Raw genomic sequence first — 26,467 nt, 5'->3', positions numbered from 1 at the left:
AAATGCCTAGACAGGAGCTACAAAGCTCTCACAGAAACAAGGGAGGGGTGGCCCACTCCCAGAGCTGCCCTCCACCTGGGGTGGGCAGAGGGACGGCCCACTGGCCCAGCCACTGTCACGCAGCCACCTCCCCTCCTTGAGGGTGCGTCCCATTTGCTGCTGCTATCCCAACCTCAACCTAGGGCCCAGCATGGCGCAAGCACCCCGTAAGCATCAGTGGGTCCCCTACTCTGAGCCTGCAAGTTCCTGCCAACTAAGCCTCAAAGCATAGCCCTGAGCACAGACAGCAGTGCCTCTGCAGGTCTTGGTCCAGGGCAGGGGCTGCTCACCCACACGGGGTCGGGGGGAGGGTGGCGGGGGTGCATGGCACCGTGTGCAGCTCAGTCACTCTATAGCGACATGCACACCAACTGCACAGCCACAAACACCAGATTTAACTCTCCACCCACAACCCGCCCACCATCCTCTCCCAAATAGCTCTAGAGAACTTAAACCAAGTAAGTGTGGCTCAAGATTATGTTTCAGAAAATACAGAAAGATAAATCTGTATTTCTAGCACACTGCCCCCCACGCTTGCCACACATGGGGCTGTGAGGGCCTCACACGGGGCCTGAGGCTCTGAACGACAGTGGTAGTTGGTAGGGAAGCCCTTCCCTCTCCTGACCAGTGTTCCCTTCTGTAAAATGAGGGGGTGAGATGGGATGATGAGGCTCCATTGCAGCTCTGACAACCCAAGTCTGTATGACATCCAGTGAGAGGCAGGGACTCCCTTTCCTCCTGCTTAACGTCACAGCTGTGTCACATCCTCTGACCAAGACTTTCCAGAGCCGCCAATAGGGCACTGGCACCAGTGCCACCACGCGGGTCTCCTGATCCACCAGCTATCCTCCAGGAGTCAGGCCCTTGAGATGACTGGAAGGACAGGCCTGACAAAGGGCAGTGCACATGGATGTGTACACCAAGGCACCTGACAAAGCAAACCCACGAGGGCAGCTGGTGGGGACACCGAGTCTGGGTCGGGGAGTCTCCCCAGCCCCCAACCAGGGGACAGATTCCATAAGCTGCGCGACAAGAGAAGCCAAAGCAAAATGTTCTGGGGGAAACAACAACCCTAAGCAAAAGTAAAAGGCAGATGAACCCCTGAGAGATTCCGAAGGTGCGCAGGAGAGGAAACGCGCGCCTCCAACCCCAGGGCAGAGACCACAGCCCCATGCCGGAAATGGGGCAGCTAAGGCACCAGACACCCCCACGGACCTGTTTTCCTAACAAACGGACTGCCCACCCACTCAGCATCACCAGGACCGTGTCCACAACAGAAACTTCTAATGCCCTTTTAAAGAGCTCTCACCTAAAACGGCATGACACCATTTTCCATGAGCTCAAGTGGAAAGGGATTAACATCTATGAGGACCTACTATGTCTGGTGCTGGGAAATTTAGACACATCCTCGCCTACCATGAGGCAAACAATGGGATGTCAGTCTCATAGATAAGAAAAGAGGCTCAGCAAAGTCAAGGTCTTGCCCAATGTCACATAAAAAGAGGCAACACTGGAATCATCTGACCCAGTGCCCAAGCCCATTCCTCCTCCCCTCCTGAAGCTCAGGCTGTTTCAGATGAACAAGATGGGAGAGGACCCATGGTTTTTCAAAACCAGAAATGGGTGGGTACAAACTGTTTGTTCCTAAAAATACTGGGGTTTTCCTGAGAAAGCTAAGTATCATCCCCCACCAGACAAGGCTGTGTAACCTCCCCAGCTGAACATATCCCAGCACTTGGCCTCAATCAAAGATGTTTGCAAAGGTGACCGATGCAGGCTCTGGTGTTCCCAGGGCAAAGGCTGTGGAAGGAGGGCAATGCACCATACCCTGCAGGCAGCACCTCCCCCATCTGTCTACTCTCCTCTCAGGATAGGCAGATTTGAGAGGCAGAGGGCCTTTTGTCATCCAGAGTCCCCAAGCCAGGACTGCAAGAGAGAAGCACCAGAATTCTTCAGGACCACAATAAACTTGTAACCAACGTCCACCCCTGCTATGGTGTGAGTTTTTGTCCCCACCAAAATTGATATTGAAATTGAATCCCCAGCCAGGCATGGTGGCTCACGCCTGTAATCCCAGCACTTTGGGAGACAAAGGAAGGCGGATCACTTGAGGTCAGGAGTTCGAGACCAGCCTGGCCAACATGGTGAAACCCTGTCTCTATTAAAAACGCAAAAAATTAGCCGGGCATGGTGGCATGCGCCTGTAATCCCAGCTACTCGGGAGGCTAAGGTGGGAGGATCGCTTGAAACCGGGAGACGGATGTTGCAGTGAGCCGAGATCGCACCACTGCACTCCAGCCTGGGCAACAGAGTGAGACGCCATCTCAAAAAAAAAGAAAGAAAGAAATTGAATCCCCAAGGTAACAGTGTTGGGAGGTGTGGCCTTTGGGAAGTGATTGAGTCACAAGGTCTCTGCTCTCATGAAGGGGATTAGGTGCACTTATGAAAGGGCTTGACAAAGGGAGTTTGGTCCTTTCCGCCCTTCCACTTCTGCATGTGAGGACAGTGTTACTCCCCTCAGAGGATGCAGCATTCAAGCCCCATCTCGGAAGCAGAGGGCAGCCTTCCCCAATGCCAGTACCTTGATCTGGGACTTCCAGCATCTGGAACTGAGAAATAACTTTCTGTTCTTGATAAGTTACCCAGTCTCCAGTATTTTATTACAACAGCACAGAACAGACTAAGATAACCCCTTACTCTCACAAAATGAGCCTGCACAAACAAAAGGCCTCTCAAATGGGCCGGTGTGTGCCACTCATGTGCCAGAGAGCTACCAAACCACCTGCACGCTGACTCCTGGCTGATAAGCTGCCCTCAACACCAGCACACAGGTCCAGCCCAGGAGACCCAGGGCTACACTGGGTGATACTCATCTTAGCTGGCACTTGGCAAGTCCCCCTGTTCTGGCGCTCCCTGTACCTTAGGAGACAAGTGAAAGGTAAATCGGGGTGAGTTTGGCCTCAACTCAGACAATAGAGTTGCAGCCCAACAGTACTGCACCCTGACCCTCCTTTTTCTACCCCGAACCTCCCCCACAGCTTCCCCAGAGGGCTTGCTGGGGCCCTTCTCCTGGCACCCACAGAGCCCCCATGCCCAGGTCAAGGTCTGCCTCATCCCACAGCAGCTCCCTGTGGCTGACCTCACTGCTCCTCACCCCCAGCCTGCACCATCCACTTCTCAGATGCAGAAATGGTAGCTGTCCCACCGGCCCTAAGATGCAGTGGCCTTCTCTCTCGCAGCTCTCCCAAGCCAACTCTGAGGACACAGCAGGTCCTCTGCGTCCAAACCAAAGTTTCATGGGGCTCCCTTCTGCTGGATCAGAATGGGGTCATATAGCAGCAAGATGGGGACACAAGCCGACATAAGCCTGCTGGTACCCTACCCAGACCTGTGAGCTAAACACAAGAGTGACATCCGTGGGAGTTACGTGGATCTCATGAAGACAGAGTAGACTGGTGGTTACCAGGGCTGGGATGGGGAAGGGGAGCCAGGGAATGAAGGGGTTAAAAAAAAAGAGAATATAAATGTATTTATTACCACTGAACTGTACACTTAAAAATGGTAAAGATGGTGAATTATATACATATATGTTACCCCAGTAAAGGTAAATAAATAAATAAAAACAAGAAGGCTGGGTGCAGTGGCTCAGGCCTCTAATTCCAGCACTTTAGGAGGCCGAGACAGGTGGATCACCTGAGGTCAGGAGTTTGAGACCAGCCTGGCCAACATGGTGAAACCCCGTCTCTACTAAAAATACAAAAATTAGCCGGGTGTGGTGGCAGGTGCCTGTAATCCCAGCTACTCAGGAGGCTGAGGCAGGAGAGAATCGCTTGAATCCAGGAGGTGGAGGTTGCAGTGAGCTGAGATCGCACCACTGCGCTCCAGCCTGGGCGACAGGGCGAGACCCTGTCTCTGAATGAATGAATGAAAGAAACAAGAATGAAATTACAAATAGTATTTTAAAAGTCATATGTACATGTGATAGAAACTGCATAGACACAGGTACTTGTCCCAGCTCTGGCACCCTAGAAGTCATAAGACCCCCTACTAATCCAGACAGCTCTCATTTTCACCACCTGGACTCAAAAAAAAAAAAAAAAAAAAAATGCTTTCCAACCTGCCATCCTCCTTATCCATAGGACAGAAGCCCCAGGCACCCGAGACCCACTCAGGAGCCCCGGGCTGCTCAGCCACACAATTCAGGAAGTGGCTGATAGCAGCTGCGCTCCATCAGGCCCTTGGCCACCAGGACCCCACCACATCGCCACCTCCCAGAACAGAATGTGAAAGATGAAGTCACCAAAGAACCAGCTGCACATCTTCCTGGAAGGTCTGGGGTGAGTGGGAGCCCATGAGGACTCTACACCCGCTGCAGAGTGCCCAGGCAGAACCCAGCCCCTTTGTCAGCAGGCCCCTGTGATGTGGCCCCCAGCCAGGCCCTCATCAGTAATGAACATCCTCGCAACCAGTTGGGTGACAACACAGGTCCAGCCCCTACGGATTTCTACCCCCTGCTGGAGCAAAGCCGCCTCTGATCCTAGCTACAGATCTCCATAAGCACTAGGTATTCTGTCCAGCCAGTGGACCCCGTATCTTAACCAAATGCCCAAATTAAGGCTGCTCAATTGCACTATGCTCCCTTGGGAAGCCAACATTAGCTGAATCTGTTTTTTGGGGGGTTTTCTGTTTTGAGACAGTGTCTTGCTTTGCCACCCAGGCTGGAGTACAGTGGCACAATCACAGATCACTGCAGCCCCAGCTTCCCAGGCTCAAGCAATCCTCCCACTTCAGCCTCCCCTCAAAGTGCTGGGATGACAGGAGTGAGCTACCACGCCTGGCCCATTAGCTGATTCTGAATCACTCCAAACCCAGGGGCAGAGCTAAGCATGACAAGGAGCCACAGCAAACGCTGGCAGACCTGGGTCCCAGGGGTGCCAGGCTGTGGTATGGAGGTGAGCTGGTCTTTGCTGGAAGTAAGTAAGGCCTTCTCTTGGGCATCCCTGCCCCATACGTACTCACACACTCACACCCCTACCTCAGCCTCAGCCTGGCTCTTCAATCATGCTGCTGCACATCACTAGTAAGGACCCCAAAAGAAAGCCCTCTCAAGGCAGCAACCCCACACTGCAGGTGGGAGGGGCGCAGCAATCAGGCCAGGTTTGTCCGCATCGGGACCTTTCAACCCAGGCCAGCTGTAGAACCCGGTATTGAGTTGCCACCACCAGTTGGAGTGCATGGTTGGTCTCACCACGGGTCTTAAAAAGGAGGGATGGGAGAGAATCAGCCTCTAGAAAGGAGCAAGGATTAAAGCAAGTGCAGAGGTGGGGGCAGAGTCAGGGTGACCCTGGGCAATTTGTCTTCCTGAATCAGTTTGCAGAACCCTGAGCAAGCCAGGCCCAGGGGTTCCTACACCTGGATACCTGGAGTACCCCACAGAGGGGCTGGGTGTCATCGGTATCCCAGGACAAAGAGCCCCTAAAACTTGTGGTAAATCAATCCTAAGTTCCTGTATTTGATATGAAGTTTAGGGGGCTGGGAGCAGAAAATAATTTGAGCCTCATACCCTGACTCCCACCTTCATCTGAGCTGTACCCTGGGAGATGGGCAGGGCCTACCCACCTTCACCTGCCCTCCAAGTACTTTCTAAGACTCAGCCTACCTCTCAGCCAGCCTAACTCGTCTCATGCTGCCTTCAGCTCTGTCAGCCTCCCTGTGGAGTCCCCCTCTTCCCAGGCCAGGAAGCCCAGGAAGTAGAGCTATAACATCCATTTCCCATCCCTGGTGCCCAGCCCCGTGAGCTAGAGAGCCGATGATGAATGAACAGACAGATGGCAAAATGAACAGATGTCGGTTCGTTTCTCTTCTTCTCCTTTCCTCTGGGCATTGTGAGCCTGGTGCCCTGAAGAAGAAATGACCCAGCCCCCTATCCACACCCCAAACCATCAGCTGTCCCTTGGCCTGGTTCCCGTATCTCTAGGTTTAATAGCAGACAAGCGACCACAAAAGGCAATGTGCCATGGTCCTTGCTTCACTTCCTGGAGAGAACAATGTCAATAGCTTTCGTTTATGTGCCGGATGCGATGCCAGAACACCGGGAATGACATTTTAGATCCCACATTCAAGTGTTCTCAGGCTAAGCGTGAGTTAGCTGTTTAAAGAACACTCACAAAAAGAGGTGATCACTTGATAGGCATCTGTTTCAAACTGTTTCTGAGTTTTTTTGGTTTTGTTTTTTGTTTTTAGAGGAGCAGGAGCAGTAGCAGCATTCACATGATTTTCAAATGCCCTCCTGGGCATAACATCCCAAACAGTTACACATGAATCTGTATAACTTGCTTGTCCAAGGGCTTGGCTTGTGAACAGGCTTACACCAGGGCCAGCAGCCACCCCCTCTGGATGTGCTGGCCCAGGGAGAACAGGCCCACAGTCCTGCGCACTGGATATGTCTCTGACACGGAAGGCAAGGGGTCACAACAAGGCTGGGGGCAGCAAGCAGCCTCCAGGCCTTGAGGAAGTAGAAGAAAAGGCCTATGTTCCCATCCCCTAGTCATAGCCAAATGGCCCCCAGGTACCCTAACTCAGATGGCAGTGGAAACCCAAACAACAGCTCAGAAAGCACCAGGCTAGACACCTCAGACCTAGCTGATGGTCCAAGACACATAAGCACCCCCAGGGCTTCCCTCAGCCTGGCAGGCAGATTAGAGACAGACTTGAATTCAATGGACTCCAGACCTCCCATCTCAAGTGGGCATGGTGACTACGCCCCAACAGGAGACATTCTGATGACTGCTCTGATCAGGAGGGCTCGGACAGTACTTCCTAGTGGAAGTACTAGATGTGAAAGGCCCAGACCCAGGCCAGCTCCTGGGGAGAACTGCATGTGGCCTACTCCCCACAGCCGGCCCCCAGGGACCCAGCCCACCCAGGGAGACCAGGGAACCGGCTGCTTTGAAGCTCATTCAGAAAGGAGGCCTCTGCTTCCTTGATTCCATTCCGGGAATTCTCAAACGACAAACATGAAGAAGATTTCCCTTCTTCGTCCCAGCCTCTGCAAGACACTTGAGGTTGCCTCAGTCTCTAGACACACTGATGTCTGCCAGTCCGAGGGCCTCCAGGAAACCCTGATGTCAACTCAGAGCATGGGTTCCAAAGCTCAACTCAACCTCTGGACCAAGGGATGGCTGAGGCCATTAGGGGACAGATTCCATTCAGGCCCCTAAGGGGCAGCTTGCTAACCATGCCCAGATGCAGCCCCCAACCCCTGCCCAATTCAACTCTTATATACCCTTCTCAGCTGTACCAGTCCCAGGCCCAGCAATCTGCCCAGGTCACGTGGAAATGCCTCCATCCATCTCCCTGCAGGCCGTGTGGGTGACAAGCCTGTTTCTGCATCTTGCCCACTGCCCAGACAGTGAGGGTACCACCACTCCACACCACTCAGCACCCGGCCGACACCTCTTACCTGATGCCCGTGGAGTGTGTAGAGCAGCCGGCCCTCCATCAGGTCCAGGATCTTCAAGGTTGAGTCACTGGAGGCCGTGATCAGGTAGTTTCCCGACGGGTGGAAAGAGAGCCCGTTCACTGCTGCACTGTGCACTGGGGGAAGGACATCAGTCAGGTGCTGGCTGGGAGGCACAGGGAGCACAGCTGAAGCCCAAGACGGGTAATCAGGGTCAATCAAGGCTCAGCACAGGCCTGATGGGGCTAGGTCAGGATGGTCATTGCTCAAAAGAGCTGTGGGGAACCCAACAAGGATTTCCCAAGAGAGGGGCACAATCAAAGAACAGGAAAAGTCCTGTTCAGAGCTAAGGGCAGGCAGCAGACAATTCCTCCATCCTCTCCCACAGCACCAAGCAGTCAAGCTGGAGCAGAATAGAGTACTCAAACATACAAACATAGCCTTTGGTCTGTCCGATATACTCTTTCTTTAAAGAAACCAACGGAAAACAAAACCCTTCAAATGTCAACACAATGCCACTGCCATACAAGGAGGACACGTGTGGGGGCAGACGAGCAGAAAGCTAAGACACTCTTAGGAAGCAGCCAGGCCTGCATTCGGACCCCAAGCCTCCTGCCTGGGCTTACCCCATAACCTTTTTTGAGAGACAGAGTCTCGCTCTGTTGCCCAGACTGGAGTGCAGTGGTGCGACCTCAGCTCACTGCAGCCTCCATCTCCTGGGTTCAAGAGATTCTCCTGCCTCAGCCTCCTGAGTAGCTGACACTACAGGTGTGCCACTACGTCCAGCGATTTTTGTATTTTTAGTAGAGATGGGGTTTCACCATGTTAACCAGGCTGGTCTCAAACTCCTGACCTCAGATGATCCACCTGCCTCGGCCTCCCAAGGTGCTGAGATTACAGCCGTGAGCCACCACATCCATCCTGAGCAAGCATCTTAACCACATTGAGCCTCAGTTTCTCCATCTGTACCATAGCACCTATGTGTAAGAGGTGCTGTGCAGATGCTACTAAGTTAAGCACATGAGGTCTTTGCAGAGTGAGCCACCCAAGGCCAACATGGATGGTCCTCTCCTTTGCCCCCTGTGTTCCATGCAACTCCAGGTCTTGCCACTTCACCCACTCAACAGCTTAGCCCTGTCCATGACTCTCTTTTCCCTACCATCCCAGGCTAACCCCACCATCTTTTCTGGTGTCCCTCACTCTCCAAGAGCTGGCCACCCCAGCTCTGTCAATTCCCCCAGCCACAGAACTTTTTTACCCCTTGTTTCCAATGGGCCTAGGAGACTCTTAACCTCCCCTTTCCCTGACCTTAAAGCTCAGTACTGGAAGCTGCCTTCTCCAGGAAGACTCCCCTGGCCTCCAGATTAGGGCCACCCCCTTCATTTGTCCTTCCAAAGCACCACAAGCCTCCCATCGGTTCACTCTTCACATTCACATGCAACTATCTGACTCACATCTGGATCTCCCATGAGACCATGAACTCCATCAGGCAGGGGCAGTGTTGAGTCCCTGGCTCCCAGCTCAGTGCCTGGCACCGAGCAGGACTCAGAAAGTGGTTGGTGAGCAGGTGCTTAAGCTGCGTATCCAGAAGCCCCAGCAGGTTACACAACTCTCCCTCAAGGTCAAGAGCATGTTCTAGGTGAAGCTGGGGGCACACCTGGGCAGTCTACACGGGGACAGAGCAACTCCACAGCCAATGCGTGGATCAGCTGTATCACAGCCTCCTAGGGTGGCTTCTGAGGAAAACCCCCGTGTCTTTCTTCCCATTACCACAGGCCTGATGAGGAAAACCAGTGGGGCTAAAATAACCATGACCCTGCCAAGTCAGAATTGTCACCAACATAAAGGCAGATTCAAAACCAACCGTCATCTTAGCACTGAAAGGCTGTAAGAACCACTACTGGGTTGGTAAACACACCCAACACAAAACGGCCCTCAACAAGGCCCACGGGGTGCATGCAGTCCCTCAGATGCCAGCCCAGCTGATATGCTGATGTGCCGGGGAGTCTGGATACATGTTCCCAGGCACACTTAGGGGGAAACAGCCAAGGCTTTACGTAACATGATATTTATATCTGAACAACACCCTCCAAGCGCCAGGATCTCCAGGAGGCAGCCTGCAGAGGGACCAGTGGGGTCTCTGAAGCCAGCTCTTGGAGGCAGAATTCAGAAACCCCCCCCCCCTCCACCAGAAAGTCTGCACTGGGATGAAGGCCACCTCCACCCCTCCATGAGCAGAAGCTGCCAGAGGAACAGCCGGTGGCAGGAGGGTGCAGAAGGGAGGGCATGCTCAGGGAGCTCCAGGCTTCCCAGCACCACTAAGGTGGCAGGGTCAGTGTATGGATACCACACCAGGGGCCCCCACCTGGTCAAGCCCATCCAAGGGAAAGAATCTCTCCCAGAAGAAGGGCAACAGAATCCCCACTCCACATAAATGCCAGGAATACCCAAGCCTGGGTAGAAACACCTAGAACCATTTACTCCAGAAGAGGGGCTGGCCTGGCATTCCAGGCTTTGGGGGATACCCCAGACACCAGGACCCACCCCACCTTTCCCCACTTGCTCTCCTGCCTCACCCACTGGCCACACCAGCCTCCACTCTCACTCCTCCTGCCTCTGTGGAGGTGGTGGGGAGCGGGTAGTCTATGGAGGCCTCATCGTAAGAACCACCCCTGCATGAGAGTCTACCACGAAGGCTAGGCTGCCCCATGAGGGCATGAGCCTTCTATCATGATGCCTTGAGCTCCAAATGTCTGAGAATGATCCACTTTTTGTCAAGTCCAAAGCCGCAGGCCTCTTCTTGGCTTCATGGCAGATATCAGTGATGACAGATACTGCCACCTGGGTGGCAGCTGTGAGCTTGTGGCTCTTATCCCATCTCCACCCCAAAGAGAGAACTCTGACTCCAGGTCAGAGATACACCAACATCAAACTTCTACAGATCCTCAGGGGCCCAGGGATGAGGCCACCACAGCCCCTGCTCCCAAATACCAAGAACTAGTCACGGCTTGTGGGCAGCAGGTGGTCTAAGCAGAGACCTGAGTACACCCACTCCATGCTGCTCTGCCTGTAGAGGCCTGGGCAAACCTAGGCCCACTACCTAATGGGCTGCAAACCAGCCAAGGGCCCAGAGAAAGCCTGGGTGCCCAAGCAGGAGGTACCTCTCTAGAGGAGACCATGCCAGGGCCAAGCCCCACCCCAACATCCTTCCACAAAAGGACCGCTCATTTTCCCCAGGGTGGTCTCTTGCAATGCGCAACTGATGTTACTAGTGACACAGCGGCTCTGGGTTGACGAGGCTTTGGATTCATACCACAAAGGTGCTCTGATACCAGCAGCAAAGGACACCCAAAACACTCCTGTGTGTAAATGCCGTGTAAATGCTCACTTCAGAACGGTGGGAGAGTAGGTTGGCTAGATCAGGTGGGACAGCACCACTGTACGCCAATCAACCCTTTTAGTCTCAAAACACCAAGTACAGGGTGCAGGCCTGCCCTGCTAGCTGCAACTACTTAAAACCCTCCGGCCGGGCATGGTGACACACGCCTGTAATCCCAGCACTTTGGGAGGCCAAGGTGGGAGGATTGCTTGAGCTCAGGAGTTCAAGACCAGCCTGGGAAATACGGTGAGACCCCAACCCCATCTCTAAAAGAAAAAAAAAAAAAAAAGACAAAACCCTCCATGACAATGTATGAGGCCAGGCGGGGGTGCAGGGGTGCACTAAAGACCAACGGACAGAGAGCCTGGGACTCTATGAGTTCTAAGTCCTGCTGACAGCCAGCCAAAGAGACCACCTCTTCCAGGGAGCCTGGGGAGTAAATGACTAGAGTCACCGAAGAGCAAGGAACCGAGCGTGAGACGGTCAACAGAATGCCAGACTCAAAGGCCCTGAGGTGGAGACTCAGACCCTTTGCTTTCTAGCTGTGTGACTGTGGGCTGCATGCCCCGCATCTGTGAAATGGAGGGTAGACCTACTTTGCTGGCCACCCAGGCCTGTCACTGGATAACGGACCTGCACGTGCTATAAGGCACGAAGCACATTACATGTTCTGGGATGGGGGCTGCTGCTCAGATGCCTGAACAGTCTTAACGTGGGCTCAGAGCATATGGAGCTAACCTACCACCACAGGGATTGGCACTCCCAGGGCTCCACCAGCCCCACTTCTTGATGAATTGAGAAATCAGAACTGCTCTCTGCAGTGATAAGCCAGAGCCAAGAAACTCCTTACCTGGGAGAGTCAGCCAGCACAAGACAAATGGCTCCAGCTGCCTCCAATAGCCCAAAGCCCCAAGTGGGCTTCAACTCCAACAACCCTAGTAGGAACAGGAAGTGCCCTCATAGAGCACAACCATGGACGGCTGGATGCAGGCAGGCTGGGGCTTGCTAGCCACACACTGCAGTATCATTAACCAAATCCTCTCACAAGAGCCCATCAGCCTCCAACACCTGAAGGCCATGCTGGAAGTGCCTGGTGCCCATCCAGAGTCACTAGGGGAGACACTGAATGTCACTGTGTCCATAGGTTTCCCTTGGGTTTCCTAGGGATCAGGGACAAAAAGCAGATCAGGCGTCTGTTGCCAGAGTACTGGGAGCCCTTCCTGGGGAATGAGCCTCCAAAGAGATTCCACTGCACCTATGGGGGTGGCGGAGCCACTTGGGTAGAGGGTTTCCCCCTAGTTTCAGCTAGAGGTTTTCTGGGGAGCCCCAAGACCAGAGCAGACCTGGCCATATCCTCCCATCAGCAGAGGATGAGAGGTATGTTCCCCCTACCCAGGGAGCTCAGATCAACCTGGCTCACTGCACCCCTAAGGGTCAGCCTAGAGGCTATGGGATGACTCCACTATCCTGTGAACACCCACCACTGGCCACGGCATTGAGCAGGGAGCTCAGGGGGAACCGGCTGTGTTTATGGGGTACTCCAAATCCCACTAAGCCTCCAATCTACACTAGGGGTGGCTTAGGGTTGAGATACTGCAGGCCCACTGAGAGGCTGTCATAAGAGGCAAGGCCAGAAGCACAAGCAGACTGCAATCTCCCAGCAGGGCCTGTCAGCCCACACACTCAGCTCCACTCAGGACTCAGCCCCTGGAGCTCATCTGAGTCCACCCACACCTTCCCAACCCTGCCATCATGGAGATCCGCCCCTGCCCTCCACCAAGCCTGCTCCCTCCAGGACCCCGGCTCCCTCTCCCTAGTACCCACCACTCTCCTCGGCCGCTCTGCATTGCTCTACCTCCTGACAACCCTCTTCACAAGACCCCACTCTCCTTCGCTCCCCAGCCTCTGCCCTCCTCAGCTCTCCCATGCCTGGAGATGGGGTTCATACCTCTCACTCTGGCTGCTTTGTGGACCTTTATCTTCTGTGGCCCCTCAATTATAGGGGCTCAGAATGTGACCTCAGCCATTCTCACATCCCAGATCCCTGGGTCCAGCTGGCCCCTACACCCCAACAGGGTTAGCTTCTCTGTTTCTACTCAACCTCTGCAACCCATCCCCCACTCTGATGCCAGCCCTTACTTTGATACCGGGCATAGCCAGACACCTACCCATCACTGGGACACATGGGGCACACCAGCCCCCAACCCCAGCAGGCTCTGGACACCGCTATCCTCTCAGATGTCCTTCTTCCCTTCATACCTTAAATGACGAGGCCAGTCCTAGCACTGCCAATCAGGCCACATCTTTGGGACCCCGAGCTGGAGATGGCATCCAAGGCCCTTCCCAAGGGGTACCTGCTGTTATACCCGTGAACACCAGGCCCAGGGTCCTGATCCATCAGAGATGGGCCTGGACCCTCCCAGGGTCACCTACACATCCTGTCTGCCCAGTGTCAGGACTTATGTAGCACAAACCACATACCCAGCCCTATGTTATAATCCTTTTGTGGCTTTTCCCATCAGAGCCTCACAAAGCCATGAGGAAGGCCTATTGCCACCCCCTTTACAGAAAGGAACCACAGCATGTGCTCCTGACCACTGTCCTGCCTCGTCGCCTTCCACTCCCATCTCTCCCTGTCCAAGTCCTCCCTCCTCTGCACCTGCCCATGTTCCCCAGGCAGCTGTGCAGATGTGCCCCATCCCCGAGCCCCAGCCCTTCACTCAGGCCTGGCCCAGAGCAGAAGGCTGAAGGAGGGATGGGAGAGGTATGGGCTCCAAGTGGAGGCAAGCCCCACTGCTCTTCTGTTCCAGAAGCCTCTGTCTGAAAGAGCATTGGTAACAAACCCCAGGGCTTCCTATGGAGGGGGGGTGCGGTGGGGGAACAGGTTCTTGTGGCTGGCCCCTGCCACCTGGTGGTGCTGTAGGGTACTACAGGCCTTAACCAACCAGGTTGGCCTCACCAGACCAGACAGGACCAAGACAGTGTCATTGTCATCATCACTAACATTGTACCTCCTTCCCCCCATTTTGTGCCAGCCACCCTCTCAATTCTTGATATGAAACAACTCATTAACCCTCCCAACACCTCCTGTAAGACAGGCCCCATCACTGTCCCAGAGGCCCCACAGAGTCAAATGACCTGCCCAATATCACACAGCCAGGAATGCTTTAAAAGCCAGCTGCAGAGCCCACTCTCCACCATGTGCTGTTCAAGACTAGGATCTTCTCCCCATTCTGGGAAGGTGTGCTCACCTCCGTTACCCCAAAGAAAGTGCTGTCCTTGAACACCAAGAGTCAGCTAGGAAGGGTGTGTGTGTGTGGCGGGGGTGGGTGGGGTCGGAACCCCACACCTGTGTCCAGCCATGTCCTTCCCATTTCAGGTGTGGCTTAAGGAAGTGAGCCCAAGAACTTTAAGCTTAGTCCCAGGTTAACAACCACGGTTCTTCAAACAACTCCAGCTCTGCCTCCTTCCTGGTCTCGGCCCTGATCCAGTCTTGCTCATCTCTGTTTTGCCAGCTACACAATTCCCAGTTTCTCCAATGACCCCTCACCAGCTCCCTTCCCTGAGCCCATCCCTGCAACTGGGGAGCCTCATGGCCCTGCCCACTCATACTTGCTCTCAGGCCAGTTCCCTACCCAATACTCTCAGCTAACTCATCCTGGGCATGTCTAAGTCTGCCCTCGCCCTCCAACTCCCACCTGGAGCCTGACATGAGCCCAAGCCCACTGCCCGCCACCCTGGCTTCCAAGGGCTACCATCCTGGGCCTGGCCCCTAGCTAAGTCAACCCTCCCTATGACTCTACATCTGTGGAGGACACTGTAAGACCAGAGGTGGCCACGGTCTCACCAATGCTGGCCTCTACTGACAGCCCTGTTCCCTTTACCACAGGTCAAGGGCTGTCACCTTGGCCTTGGAGGGCAGAGCCTCCATCAACAGGAAAGGCAAGTGGCATGCCCCTGAGAAGTGGTCCTCAAGGGAAGCCCTGGCCAGAGCCCCAGTGAGGACTCCCCATCTGGCCCTGCAGTATGTGTGAGATTCTGCCACTTCGGAGGTGGGCATTGAAGGGCTCAGTGGAAGCCAGGTAGCACCAGGCTCCATCTCCTGGCCAAGTTTCCAAGCCAGGCCAGCCATGCCCCAGACTCCCACCCCTGGAATCCCAACAGACCCAGGACACCTTCCCGCCCAAGGCCATCTCAGGCCCATTTAAGCACTACAGCACAGGACAACATCCAACACCAGCACAGTCCCACCAGGACTGCCCTTGGGCCCAGGAGGCTGTTCACCACTCACACTGATAATGCTGCAGCAGCCGGTGAGTCCGCACGTCCCACACCTTCACTGTGTTGTCCATGCCGGCAGCGGCAATGCACGTCCCACTGGGGTGGAAGTCCACGTAGGTGACAAAGCTGGAAAGACAGGGCCACTATGCACTATAGGAGGTCTGCCCTGGTTCAGGATGGACCTAGAAACATTTAGTGCTTTCCCCATCCCTGTGTCCTGCCCGTGCTGTTCCCTTGACCCAGACACCTCCTTTCTGTCACATTTGTTTACCAGGTGGCCAAGGGAGAGCAAGAAGAAATAAAAGGTGAGAACAGTGGCCAGCAACAAACTAAGGTGGACTGACCAGGGAGCACATCCCACCGCCAATTTTAAATACAAGTTGAGAGAGCTATCTTCAAACCCAAAAGTCAGCCGGGCTCCCCTGGGGTTTTCAAAGTTGGAGCTGGTACCCTTCCCAGGGGTGGCTGCAGGGCAGATCCTGCCAGCTGAGGCACAGGTGGGAAGGTCCAGCAGGACTACAGGGCCATTGGCCCACCCCTCTCTAGGAGACAGGCCAAGGACCCTCACTACACCCATATGTGATACCCAGGCTGGTACCATGTCCACCTCTCAAGGAGAAGCCCTTGTGGCTCCCAGCCCAACAAAGGAGGGCAGAAGCTGGGGTCTCTACTCAAATGTGGGCACCTCTCTCTCCTGATGATGTGGCACAATACGAACAGCCACCATCTGCTACAAGAACCCAACAAGAATTTTATAAAGCCATCATCATGGATAACATACCAAGAGGCTTTAAAATGTAGTTTGGGCGACTGAGTGTCAACCGCTGACAGACAGACATGTTGTAATCCTGAGAACCAGAAAGTGAAGGAGAAAAGGAGGAGCACAAATAATTACACAGCTCCAAAGAATTGCATGGCTTGAGGTTAAGCACTCCTGCTATTCGTGGGATGGGGCCAAAGCTTCCATCCACACAGCAAAAGATACAATGCTAGGTTGCCAGACCTCGCAATAAGCACCAGACAAGGGGCAGCAGTGATAAGGCTGCTGGTCCCACGGCTCCAGCCACTGAAGGCCACTGGGCCTCCTCATGCCCAGGTCTGTGCTCTGTGCTTGAGCGCCTACAGGTGGAGGACAGCATCTGGGGACTCACCCGCCATGCTCGCAATATGAGTGGACACATTCCCGGCTGCTCTTGTCCCACAGCTTAACAGTCTTGTCATCACTGGCAGACACGATGAGCCGCCCGTCGGGGGAGAACCTGAACCGGGTGGGGCACAAGTCACACCACAGACTAACAGACGACATGGGTGCCACACACCTTCTTCCACAGCCACTCTTCCCCGAGTGCCTACTATCTGCCTGCAGGAACCACCCGGGGTCACATGCCCTGCTGTGATTTTTTTTTTTTAATTTGAATACCCTAATTTGTCTTTTCAGGAACAAATGCATTGCACCCTAGGAGGCAATGTTACTTCTGTTTATTTGGTCATATCTTAAATTATCCTTTGTTTCTGAAAATAGTTAACTTTTAGCACTTCATCATTTTTCTTTTTTCCTTCTAAGAGTTTTTCAGGAAACTGTGACTAAATTTTGGTTTTGGTTTTTGTTTTGTTTTTTAGACAGAGTATCGCTCTGTCACCCAGGCTGGAGTGCAGTGGTGTGATCTCAGCTCACTGCAGCCTCAACCTCCTGGGCTCAAGAGATCCTCCCACCTAAGCCTCCTGAGTAGCTGGGACTACAGGTGTGCACCACCACACCCAGCTAATTTTATTTTATTTTATTTTTGTAGAGATGGGAGTCTCACTATGTTGCCCAGGCTGGTCCTCTAACTCCTGGAGTCAAAGGATCCTCCCACCTCATCCACCCAAAGTGCTAGGATTACAGACATGCACCTTCAAGCTCGGCATATGACTTAATTTTAAATGTTATAAAAATGTTTCCTTTTTTTCTTCCTGAATCTGTGAAACTTATTGATCTTTCCCGTTGCTCTTGTTTTCGTTTTCTTACGTAGCTTCATGCACAAATAGCCCCTCTCCCATCCCAACAGCAAACTCTGACCAAAAGGGAAAAAGAGAAATTCTTCCTGACTTAGAGGAAAACCAAACATAAATAAACAAAAAGAAAAGAAAAAAAAAAAGGTGCCTGCCTCACGAGTGAGCACAGAGCAGCCTCATGCACATAAAGCCCCAGCACTGCCCCTGACGCACAGCACATGGCAACATGCAGCCGACTGCCTGCCGGCAACATTTGCACAAAGGTGGCCAAAAGCTCACCATCAGTGTCATTACTCTGGGACAAGGTCCTCCGAGTCTACATTTGACTCAAGTGCGGATCAGCAAGACACAATCTGCCAACAAAAGGCATGAGGTCCTGGGGACTGCCACCAAAGGCCCAGTATGGACTTGACACCCCAGTTTGCTGGCCTGGCCCCTCCTGATCTCAGGACCCTAGTCATAAAGCCTCTAAGAGCCATCAGGGGTCTCCCAGGACAAAGGAATGGGGGTGCCCTGGAGAACAGTAACTTGTATGGGGTCCCCAGAAGACCACAGCTCAATAGTCCCCAACTTCTGACTCATGTGGTTTCCTAATGTCACCTGGCACCCCAACCCCTTCCTCTGAAGCAAAGATATTTGACCCATGGGGAAGCTCGGTTGAAAGGAATGAAATAAGCCAGAAGTAGGACTATCCGTCTGCAATTCTTGGACCTTGAAAGGTCCTTTGGGTCACCTGGCCCCCTGTCTGCACAGCACTGGCTCCCTGGCCAGCGGGAAGGCTAGCCTCCAGGCCAAGCCCCCCATCTCCAAAGGCTGGGCCCCCATCTGGGAGCTCTGGAGCAAAACCATCCTCTGAGAACATCCCAGAGGAAAGTAGGCAAGCCTTACTGTCAGACAGCGGTGGGTTCAAACTCCAGCTCTGCCACAGACCCACCGTATGCTCTGGGACAAGACACTACTGTTCTGAGCCCCCATTTCTTCATCTGCAAAATGGAAATGTACCACCTAGCTTGCAGAACTGTCTTAAGGAACAAAAAGAAAATGTGTAGTGGTAGTACTGAAAGTACCTAATTGTTTTTGATAATAAATAGCCCCTGTTGACCCAGTTTGTGCTTTGCCAACACAGATGTCAGAGGGTCATCATGGCTGACTATGGACTAACTTACGTGTCATGCATCAGCTCCATGAAGCTTCTCGACAACTTACAATGCAGGAGCTATTATTGTTCCCATTTTACAGATAAGGAAACCGAGGCTGAGGAAGCTTAAACAATACCTAAGTAACTTGCCCGAGGTCACAAGTTGGTACCTAGCAGCCCCTGGGCCAGCCCCCAACCCCCAGGGTTCCTCCAAGGGTCTCCAGACAGAACAATGCTCACTTGGCACAGCGGACCCAGTTGATATGCTGGCTCAGGGAAAACAGGAATTTCTGGCGATGAGTTGCCCACACTTTGATTGTCTTGTCGTCAGAGGCTGTCACGAAGGACTGGCCATCACTGCAGAAGTGGACGCTCCTCACTGTGGCTGTGTGTGCACGAAACGCAGTTGACTCACCTTTGCTACAAGAACAGGCATCCAAGAGTAAGGAAACCCATAACAGTGACATGAGAGCCCACAAGCACATCAAAGCTCTCCTACTCCTCAAGCACCCCTCCCAAAGTTAGCCAAGCCCAAGTACCCCAGTCTTCACAAGGGAAAGCCAGAGCCTCTCCTATGTGAACAGAGCACCATCTCTAGGCCCCACCCACATGAACACAGCATCAGGTGGCATTTCTTTAGGGATAGATGGGGTCAGCCCAGAACTCCTCTTCCAACCCTGAGGGGAGGACTCCAACTGCAGCCCCAGCTTCTGATGGCACCTCTTCCAAAGCAGAGTAGAAGTCCCACTGTGACCAGTCCAGAGCCAAGCTAGGGGACCTGGGTGGGGATGGCTCTGGCACCAGGGCCCCAGACGCCAACAAGCTTCCTCAAAGTGTACGACTCACACATTGGGTACCCAGATGCGGACAGTCTTGTCTCGGGAGCCGGAAGCAAGCAGGTGTCCCGAAGGAGAGAAGTTCACACAGGTGACGGCATCCTTGTGGCCAGTGAAGCGGTAGGCGCGTGACTGCGGCTTCATGTGCCAGACCATGAGGCATGAGTCCATGGAGCCACTGGCTGAGGACAGTGCGTGATGCTATGACCCACAGCTCTAACGGGCTTCAAGCCTCCACCAAGACGTTGGAGAGGCAGGGGGAGCAACTGGCCCAGCTCCACCTTCCCTGGCATCCACAAACAGACCGTGAGAAGTCTCCCATGGAGCAGAGCACATCTCGAGGTATGGTCTGGAGGTGGAGAGCCTGTGGCCCAGAGTTCTCCAAGGAGCACACCCACATGGGAACAAGACCGAGGCCCTTCCCATGCTAGCCCTGGACTGCAATCCAGAGCTCTGGGAAAACTCACTCCCATGGGGCCCAGGGTCTCCCCCCAGACACATCCTGAGGGCACCAGAGAGCAAGTCCTCCCCTGCTGGGAAGCCAGCCCCTCCCATTGAGAGGGCCCAACTCAGTACGAAGCCTAAAGGAGGTCCCCAAAACTGACCAAAAATCCCTTCAGTTCCCTCTTAACCTTTACACATCAGAGGGTCTTGATGACAGGATGAAGGGGCAAGCCTCCTCTGCAGGAACCAGAAAGTGCAGTCATAAAAGCTGTGTACGAAACCTCATGCAACCAAGGAAGGGGGACACTCAGCTGCAGCATAAGAGCAGTGGGGGTTGAGGGGGGTGCCCAGCTCTGCTCAACAGCCTTCTCACTGACAAGGCTCTTCAACAAGAAGGTGTGCCTTATTACTGTGGGCAACAGAATCAATAAAGCTTCAAAGAAAAGGAGTCACTGTTTAGGGCCCACACCAAAAGACAGACCCAAAAGGTGGCTAGAGTGTGCAGAAAAGACCCAGATCCCAGTCCCACCCTCAAAAGCTGTGTGGCCTTAGCAAGGCCCCTAACCTCTCTGACCCTCAGGCTCTGCGTGTAAAATGGAGCTCATGAAGCCCAGTGCCCAAAGAGCTGGCACACAGAAGCAAGATGCAGGTCTAGACAAAGCTGTGCAGTCCTTGTGCTCTGCTTCCCACCCACCACCCCTCCAAGGTAAAAGCTTGGCCTGTTCAGCTTATAACCTAGCACCTAGACAAGGTGCCTCTTCTTACCCAGCTGCTTTGTGTTGATACTGAAGTCCACACAGGTAACTGCATCTCGGTGGCCCTTAAAATGCCTTTCCAGCGAGGGGTCCTCCTGAGGGAGAGCCAGGGTCAAATGTGTGAAGCCTGGGTGAGGAAGGGGCTTCCCCAGGGCCAGCACTCTTCCTACAACAGCTGGGGGAGTAGGGTTAAAAATGTTCAAGGCATGATCTTATATAAAGAAAATCCTAAGGAATCCACTTAGGATTAGTTTTTACTAGGAATAGTTTTTACTATTCGAATGAATACATCAACTGCGGAAATGCTTCAACAAAAACAAAAAAGAACAAATGAGTTCAGCAAAGTTGCAGGATACAAAGCAAGACACAAAAATCAATTGTCTTCCTGTACACTAGCAATGAATAATCCAAAAAATAAAACTATTTATGATACATAAAAAAATAGGAATAATTTAAATTAGCCGGGCATGGTGGCGGGCACCTGTAATCCCAGTTACTCAGGAGGCTGAGGCAGGAGAATGGCGTGAACCCGGAAGGCAGAGCTTGCAGTGAGCAGAGATCGCGCCACTGCACTCCAGCCTGGGCGACAGAGCGAGACTCCGTCTCAAAAAAAAAAAAGGAATAATTTAATGAAAGAGGTGCAGGACTTGTACAGTAAAGACGACAAAACATCACTAAGAGAAATGAAAGAAGACTTAAAAAATGGAAAGACATTCCACGTTCACGAACAGGAAGACTTACTATTGTTAAGATACAATACTACAATACTCCTCAGATTGATCTACCGATTCCAAATAATTCGTATCAAAATCCCAGGTGTCTTTTTTGCAGAAACTGACAAGATGTTCCCAAGATTCACATGAAAATGCAAGGCACCCAGAAAAAAAACAAAGCAATTTAAAAAAAAAAAAAAAAAAGATACTGTAGAAAGCAATTTGGCAGTTCCTCAAAAAGTTAAACATAGGTCAGGTGCAGTGGCTCACACCTGTAATCCCCACACTTTGGGAGGCTGAGGCAGGAGGATCACTTTAAGCTAGGGATTCAAGACCAACCTGGGCAACACAGCAAGACCCTGACCCTATAAAAAAATTAAAGAATTAGCCACACGTAGTGGTTCATGCCTGTATTCCCAGCTACTCAGGAGGGTGAGGTGGGAGGACTGCTTGAGCACATGAGTTCAAGGTTGCAGTGAGCTGTGATCACATCACTGCACTCCAGCCTGGGCAACAGAGCAAGACCCTGACTAAAAAAAAGTAGTTAGCCGGGCACAGTGGCTCACGCCTGTAATCCCAGCACTTTAGGAGGCCAAGGCAGGCAGATCACCTGAGGTCAGGAGTTCGAGATCAGCCTGGCCAACATGGTGAAAACCCCTCTCTACCAAAAATACAAAAATTAGCTGGGCATGGTGGTGGGCGCCTATAGTCCCAGCTATTTGGGAGGCTAAGGCAGGAGAATCGCTTGAACCCTGGAGGAGGAGATTGCAGTGAGCTGAGATCGCACCAGTGCACTCCAGCCTGGACGACAAAGTGAGACTCCTAATCAAAAAAATAAATAAAATAAATATAAATAAATAAAATAAAAAATAAAGTAGTTAAACATGGTTAGCAAATGACCCAGCAATTCTAGGTAAATACCCCAAAGAGTTGAAAACATGGTTTACACAAAAACTTGTACACAAATGTTCAGAGCAGCATTTTCCTTAATAGCCAACAAGTGATTGAACCCAAATGATCCATCAACACATGACTGAATAAACCAAATGTAGCATATTCATACAACAGAATATTATTCAGCCATAAAACGGACTGAAGTGCTGATGCTTGCTGCAACATGGATGAACCTTGAAAACATGCTAAGTGAAAGAAGTCAAACATCAAAGGCCACATTTTGTCTGATTCCATTCATATGAAAAGTTCAGAATAGTCAAATCTATACAGACAGAAAGCATTAATATATTAGTTTGCCAAGGGTTGGGAGAAAATGGGGAAAGGGAAGAAGCGGCATGACTGAGTATGGAGTTTCTTTTTGGGATGATGAAAATATTCTGGAATTAGTGATTACAGTTGCACAACACTGTGAATGTACTAAAAACTACTGAAATGTACACTTTAAAAGGTGAATTCTATGGTGTATGAATATCTTAATAAAGTTAAAACACCAGAGAGAATATTCCGGAGACTCTCTCCATCCAATAGCAGCTTGTGTCTTAACACTTGAAGGGTTATAATTCAGCCATCCAAACATCTCCCCCTACTTTAAGTATCAGAAACCTCGAAGAAGCATTTTGGGTGCTCCAGGAAGCCCAAAGGCTCCTCTTGGGAAAGGATGTCCTTGGGGCACAGCAAAGCCACTGCCACCCTACAGAGCAGTAACCAGAACAAAGGCCCTATGGCCTTGTGCCCAGCTCCACCCCTAACGCACCTGTCAGAGTCTTCTTTCAACAACAGAGGGAGGAGCAGCTGGGGGAGGGTCCCCAACAGAGCCTTCTGCTCTCACCTAAGCTTCTTGAAAGAACATGCGTAAGAGAGTGTCCGCCTCTAGGCTCAGTGGGCAGAGGCAAGTTCAGGTCCACCCCTGACCAGTAGGTCCCATGGTATCTCTCAACACCGCCTCCCCTCTGTAGTTCCCTGCATGTGGGCCTCATCTCCCTCAACAGTGGTTTATACATGAGGGGACAGGAAGAGAGGTAGAGTACCAGATTAGGAGTCAAAAGGTCTGTATCCTAGCCTGGACTCTCCGTCCATGTCCTCAAGTGCCTCAGGGCATCACAGGCTACCACCCAGCCTCCCTGACTCTCCAATCAGCCAGAGGGCCTTGCCCATTCAAAGGACTCTCTCGAAATGAGGACCTCTGGAGGAACGTGGACTCAGAGAGGGCGGCTCCGCCCGGCTCACACTGCAGGCCCGGGCATCCCAGCGTCCTGCTGTACCTACCTGCTGGAGCAGGGTGTACCCTCAACAAGACCCCACGCAGCCACACACTGCTAAGGACGGGGAGAATGGCTAGAGAGGCCCGATACCGGCCCCAGGTCACACATGAGTCAGGACTTGGTCGTGTGTCCCTCGCTAGGATGCAAACTATGGAGGCAGAGACCTGTTTGTTCGCTCCAGAAACCCAGCGCAGGGCCTGGCACGCAGGAGGCGCTCAGAAAGTGCCCGACCCAGCGGCCCCTGCACAGACGATAAACTGGACCTGAAGAGGACCACCCTGGAACCTGGCGCCCCCCCCCCCCCCCCCCGCCCCACGCAGCCATCGCTCTGGCCACTAGGCGCCCAGTGTCCCAGCGGGGAGACTGAGGCCTGGGGAGTTGCACTTGGCTGGGCTTACCGCGCAGGGCGCAGCCATGGCGGGGATGGCGGCGCCGAAGGCAGCTGCGGTAGCCGTTGCGGCCGGTTCAGTTTCCGCGCCCCCAACGGCCACCAATAGCAACGCGGGCCGCGTCGGCACGCCCCGCCCACCGCAATTAAAGGAGAAGCGCCTCAGCTTTTTGCCCGACGACTGGAAGCAGAGCTGTATGACCGGCAGCCGACGCCACGGTCTCCGTGCCCAGTTCCCCAAGCCCAGACAACCCACAGACAGCGCAGCCAAAGGCCTCTGTCCGCCGCCACTCGTTCCGCCTGAGAAATTAAAAGACCCAGGATGAGGGGTTCACCCCACCAGCCCGTCGTCCGGCTACTCTAATGGCGAGCGCAGCCTGATGGGAAATGCAGTTCCAAGCCGCCCACGCCCCTATGTCTGGAGGAAGGTGGAGCTACACTTCCCAACATGACGTGAGGGCGGGCCGGGTTTTACCACCCGAAGCGACGGCCTTAAGGATCCCGGAAGCGGAGGACACGTGGGTTGCTGTGACCAGATTGCCTTAAAGCACCCGCGCGCGCCGGCGCAGCCAGGTTTTCCCCGCAGGAACCTATTGAGAGCTGAGTATTCGCCCCTCGGGAACTCTCAATGGTTCGCCCGTCCGAACGTTCTTAAGACAAGTGTGGATTTAAAATAACATGAGTTACTCGGAATCACAACCATGGAGTGGAGAGATCAAGGTTCGATTCTCAGTTCTCGCCCTGATTGGCTGTGTGATCTCAGGAAAAACGCCTCTGCTCTGTGCCCCAGTTTCTCATTTGTAACACGAGGGAGTGTGGTGCAGTCCGGCCCTGTCAGGATCCTTAAGGCCTGAGAAGCTGTTGGAAACCCAGTCTTAAAAAGAAGGAGAGGCCGGGCTCAGTGGCTCACGCCTGTAATCTCAGCACTTTGCCACTCTGGGAGGCCGAGGTGGGTGGATCACCTGAGGTCAGGAGTATGAGACCAGCCTGGCCAACATGGTGAAACCCCATGTCTACTAAAAATACAAAAATTAGCCGGGCGTGGTGGCACGCGCCTGTAAACCCAGCTACTCGGGAGGCTGAGGGAGAAGAATTGTTCGAACTCCGGAGGCAGAGGTTGCAGTGAGCCAAGATCTTGCCGCTGCACTCCAGCCTGGGCAACAGAGGGAGACTCCGTCTCAAAAAATATATATATATAAAATAAAATTTGAAGGCCACCAGCAACCATCTGAATAGACTCCCTGCTTGTCCAGGGCACTCAAATTTAACCTGAAAGAGTGGTTCAGGCCATGATGGGAAGTGGAGGTTGGACATGCCTCATTATACCCTCCAGCATTAACATCAACAAAAACCTTAAGTCTGATAAGAAACATTTACGATCTATTTTCTCTGAAACCTGCTACCTGGAGGCTTTATCTGCATGGTAAAACCTTGGTCTCCATAACCCCTTATCTTAACCGAGATATCCCTTTCTACTGATAATAATTCTTTCAACCAATTGCCAATCAGAATATGTTTAAATCTACCAATGACCTGGAAGTTTCCCACTTCGAGTTGTCTTGTCCTTCCAGATCCAACCAATGTAAATCTTACATGTATTGATTGATGTATTTTGTCTCCCTAAAATGTATAAAACCATGCTGTGCCCAGGCCACTTGGGCACATGTTGTCAGGACCTCCTGAGGCTGTGTCATGGGTGTGTCCTTAACCTTAGCAAAATAAATTTTCTAAGTTGACTGAGACCTGTCTCAGATATTTCGGGTTGACAGTTTGGCAACCACGAAAGGATTCTGAGTGGAGGTGCCCCTGACCTTTGACAAATCTCCTGTCGGTGCTTGGTACCAGCTTGAGCTATCTTTATGCCTCAAATCTACAGGAGAATTTGCTAAGGCCTGGGAGCCCCCCTCCACAAAATTCCTGATCTTCCCGAATTTGATTAACATCTAAAGTTTATTTTACTGTACAACTCCTTTTTCTGGAGTTTTACTTGTTTCCAACAAGGAAGGCAGGTTTTCCTGCTTCCCTGACGATGGAAGGCAGGTAACACCTTTCTGGAGTTTGAGCTCGCTTCCAACAGAGAAGGCAAGTTTGAGTTTTCCCTACTTCTGGGATGGTAGAGAGCAGTCTTTAGCCTAGGACCTGTTCTTAGGTAAGTAGCCGAATTGGGGATTTTCTTGGCTGAAGTTAAGGTTAACAACCAGCTGGTCTTAATTTTCCTTACCATTAGAGTGCTCAATAATCATATAAATTGTGCGATCAAGCCCGGCGCCGTGGCTCACGCCTGTAATCCCAGCACTTTGGGAGGCCAAGGCGGGTGGATCACGAGGTCAGGACATCGCAGACCATCCTGGCTAACATGGTGAAACCCCGTCTCTACTAAAAATACAAAAAATTAGCAGGGCGTGGTGGCTGGCGCCTGTAGTCCCAGCTACTCGGGAGGCTGAGGCAGGAGAATGGCATGAACCCCGGAGGCGGAGCTTGCAGTGAGCCTAGATCAAGGCCCTGCACTCCAGCCTGGGCGACAGAGCAAGACTCCATCTCAAAAAAAATAAAATAAATAAACAAATTGTGTGATCACTTTTTTTTTTTTTTTGCTTAACTGTTTTTTGTTGTTGTTTGTTTCTGTTTTTGTTGTTTCATTATTTTTCCCATTGAGGTTGACGAATTATATCTGACTTGATCAAATCTGAAGGAAAGTTCCAAAGTTTGGGGAAACAAGGCCTCTGAATTGGCTAAATTCCCACAACAGAAAAAGAAAAAAGCCTGGGAACAGTGGCTCACGCCTGTAATTCCAACACTTTGGGAGGCCGAGGTGGGTGGATCA

At 52.5% G+C, this 26,467-nt stretch overlaps 1 protein-coding gene across 6 annotated transcripts in view; it reads right to left on the bottom strand.

The window, feature by feature from the left end:
- Positions 1-25,376, bottom strand: part of POC1A (POC1 centriolar protein A) — an 81,087-nt gene extending 55,711 nt beyond the window's left edge. For 5 of the 6 annotated variants that reach the window (XR_008501685.1, XR_008501688.2, XR_008501686.2 and 2 more), the window contains exons 1-7: positions 23,654-25,376; positions 20,337-20,421; positions 19,138-19,309; positions 18,532-18,711; positions 16,310-16,417; positions 15,169-15,284; positions 7,502-7,635 (exon numbers count right to left, since the gene is read on the bottom strand). Coding sequence is in view for 3 of the 6 variants with exons in the window: in XM_054482939.2 (XP_054338914.1) it covers positions 7,502-7,635; positions 15,169-15,284; positions 16,310-16,417; positions 18,532-18,711; positions 19,138-19,309; positions 20,337-20,421; positions 23,654-23,671 (813 nt within the window). In the remaining 3 variants the exon portion in view is untranslated. Of the gene's footprint in view, positions 1-7,501; positions 7,636-15,168; positions 15,285-16,309; positions 16,418-18,531; positions 18,712-19,137; positions 19,310-20,336; positions 20,502-23,653 lie in introns of all 6 variants that reach the window. The other variant, XM_054482941.2, reaches the window with a different exon arrangement.
- Between the last annotated feature and the right edge of the window lie 1,091 nt (positions 25,377-26,467).

This window comes from Pongo pygmaeus, chromosome 2 (genome assembly GCF_028885625.2).
Source record: "Pongo pygmaeus isolate AG05252 chromosome 2, NHGRI_mPonPyg2-v2.0_pri, whole genome shotgun sequence".
Lineage (NCBI taxonomy): Eukaryota > Metazoa > Chordata > Mammalia > Primates > Hominidae > Pongo > Pongo pygmaeus.
This window is presented reverse-complemented; position numbering and strand designations above follow the sequence as displayed.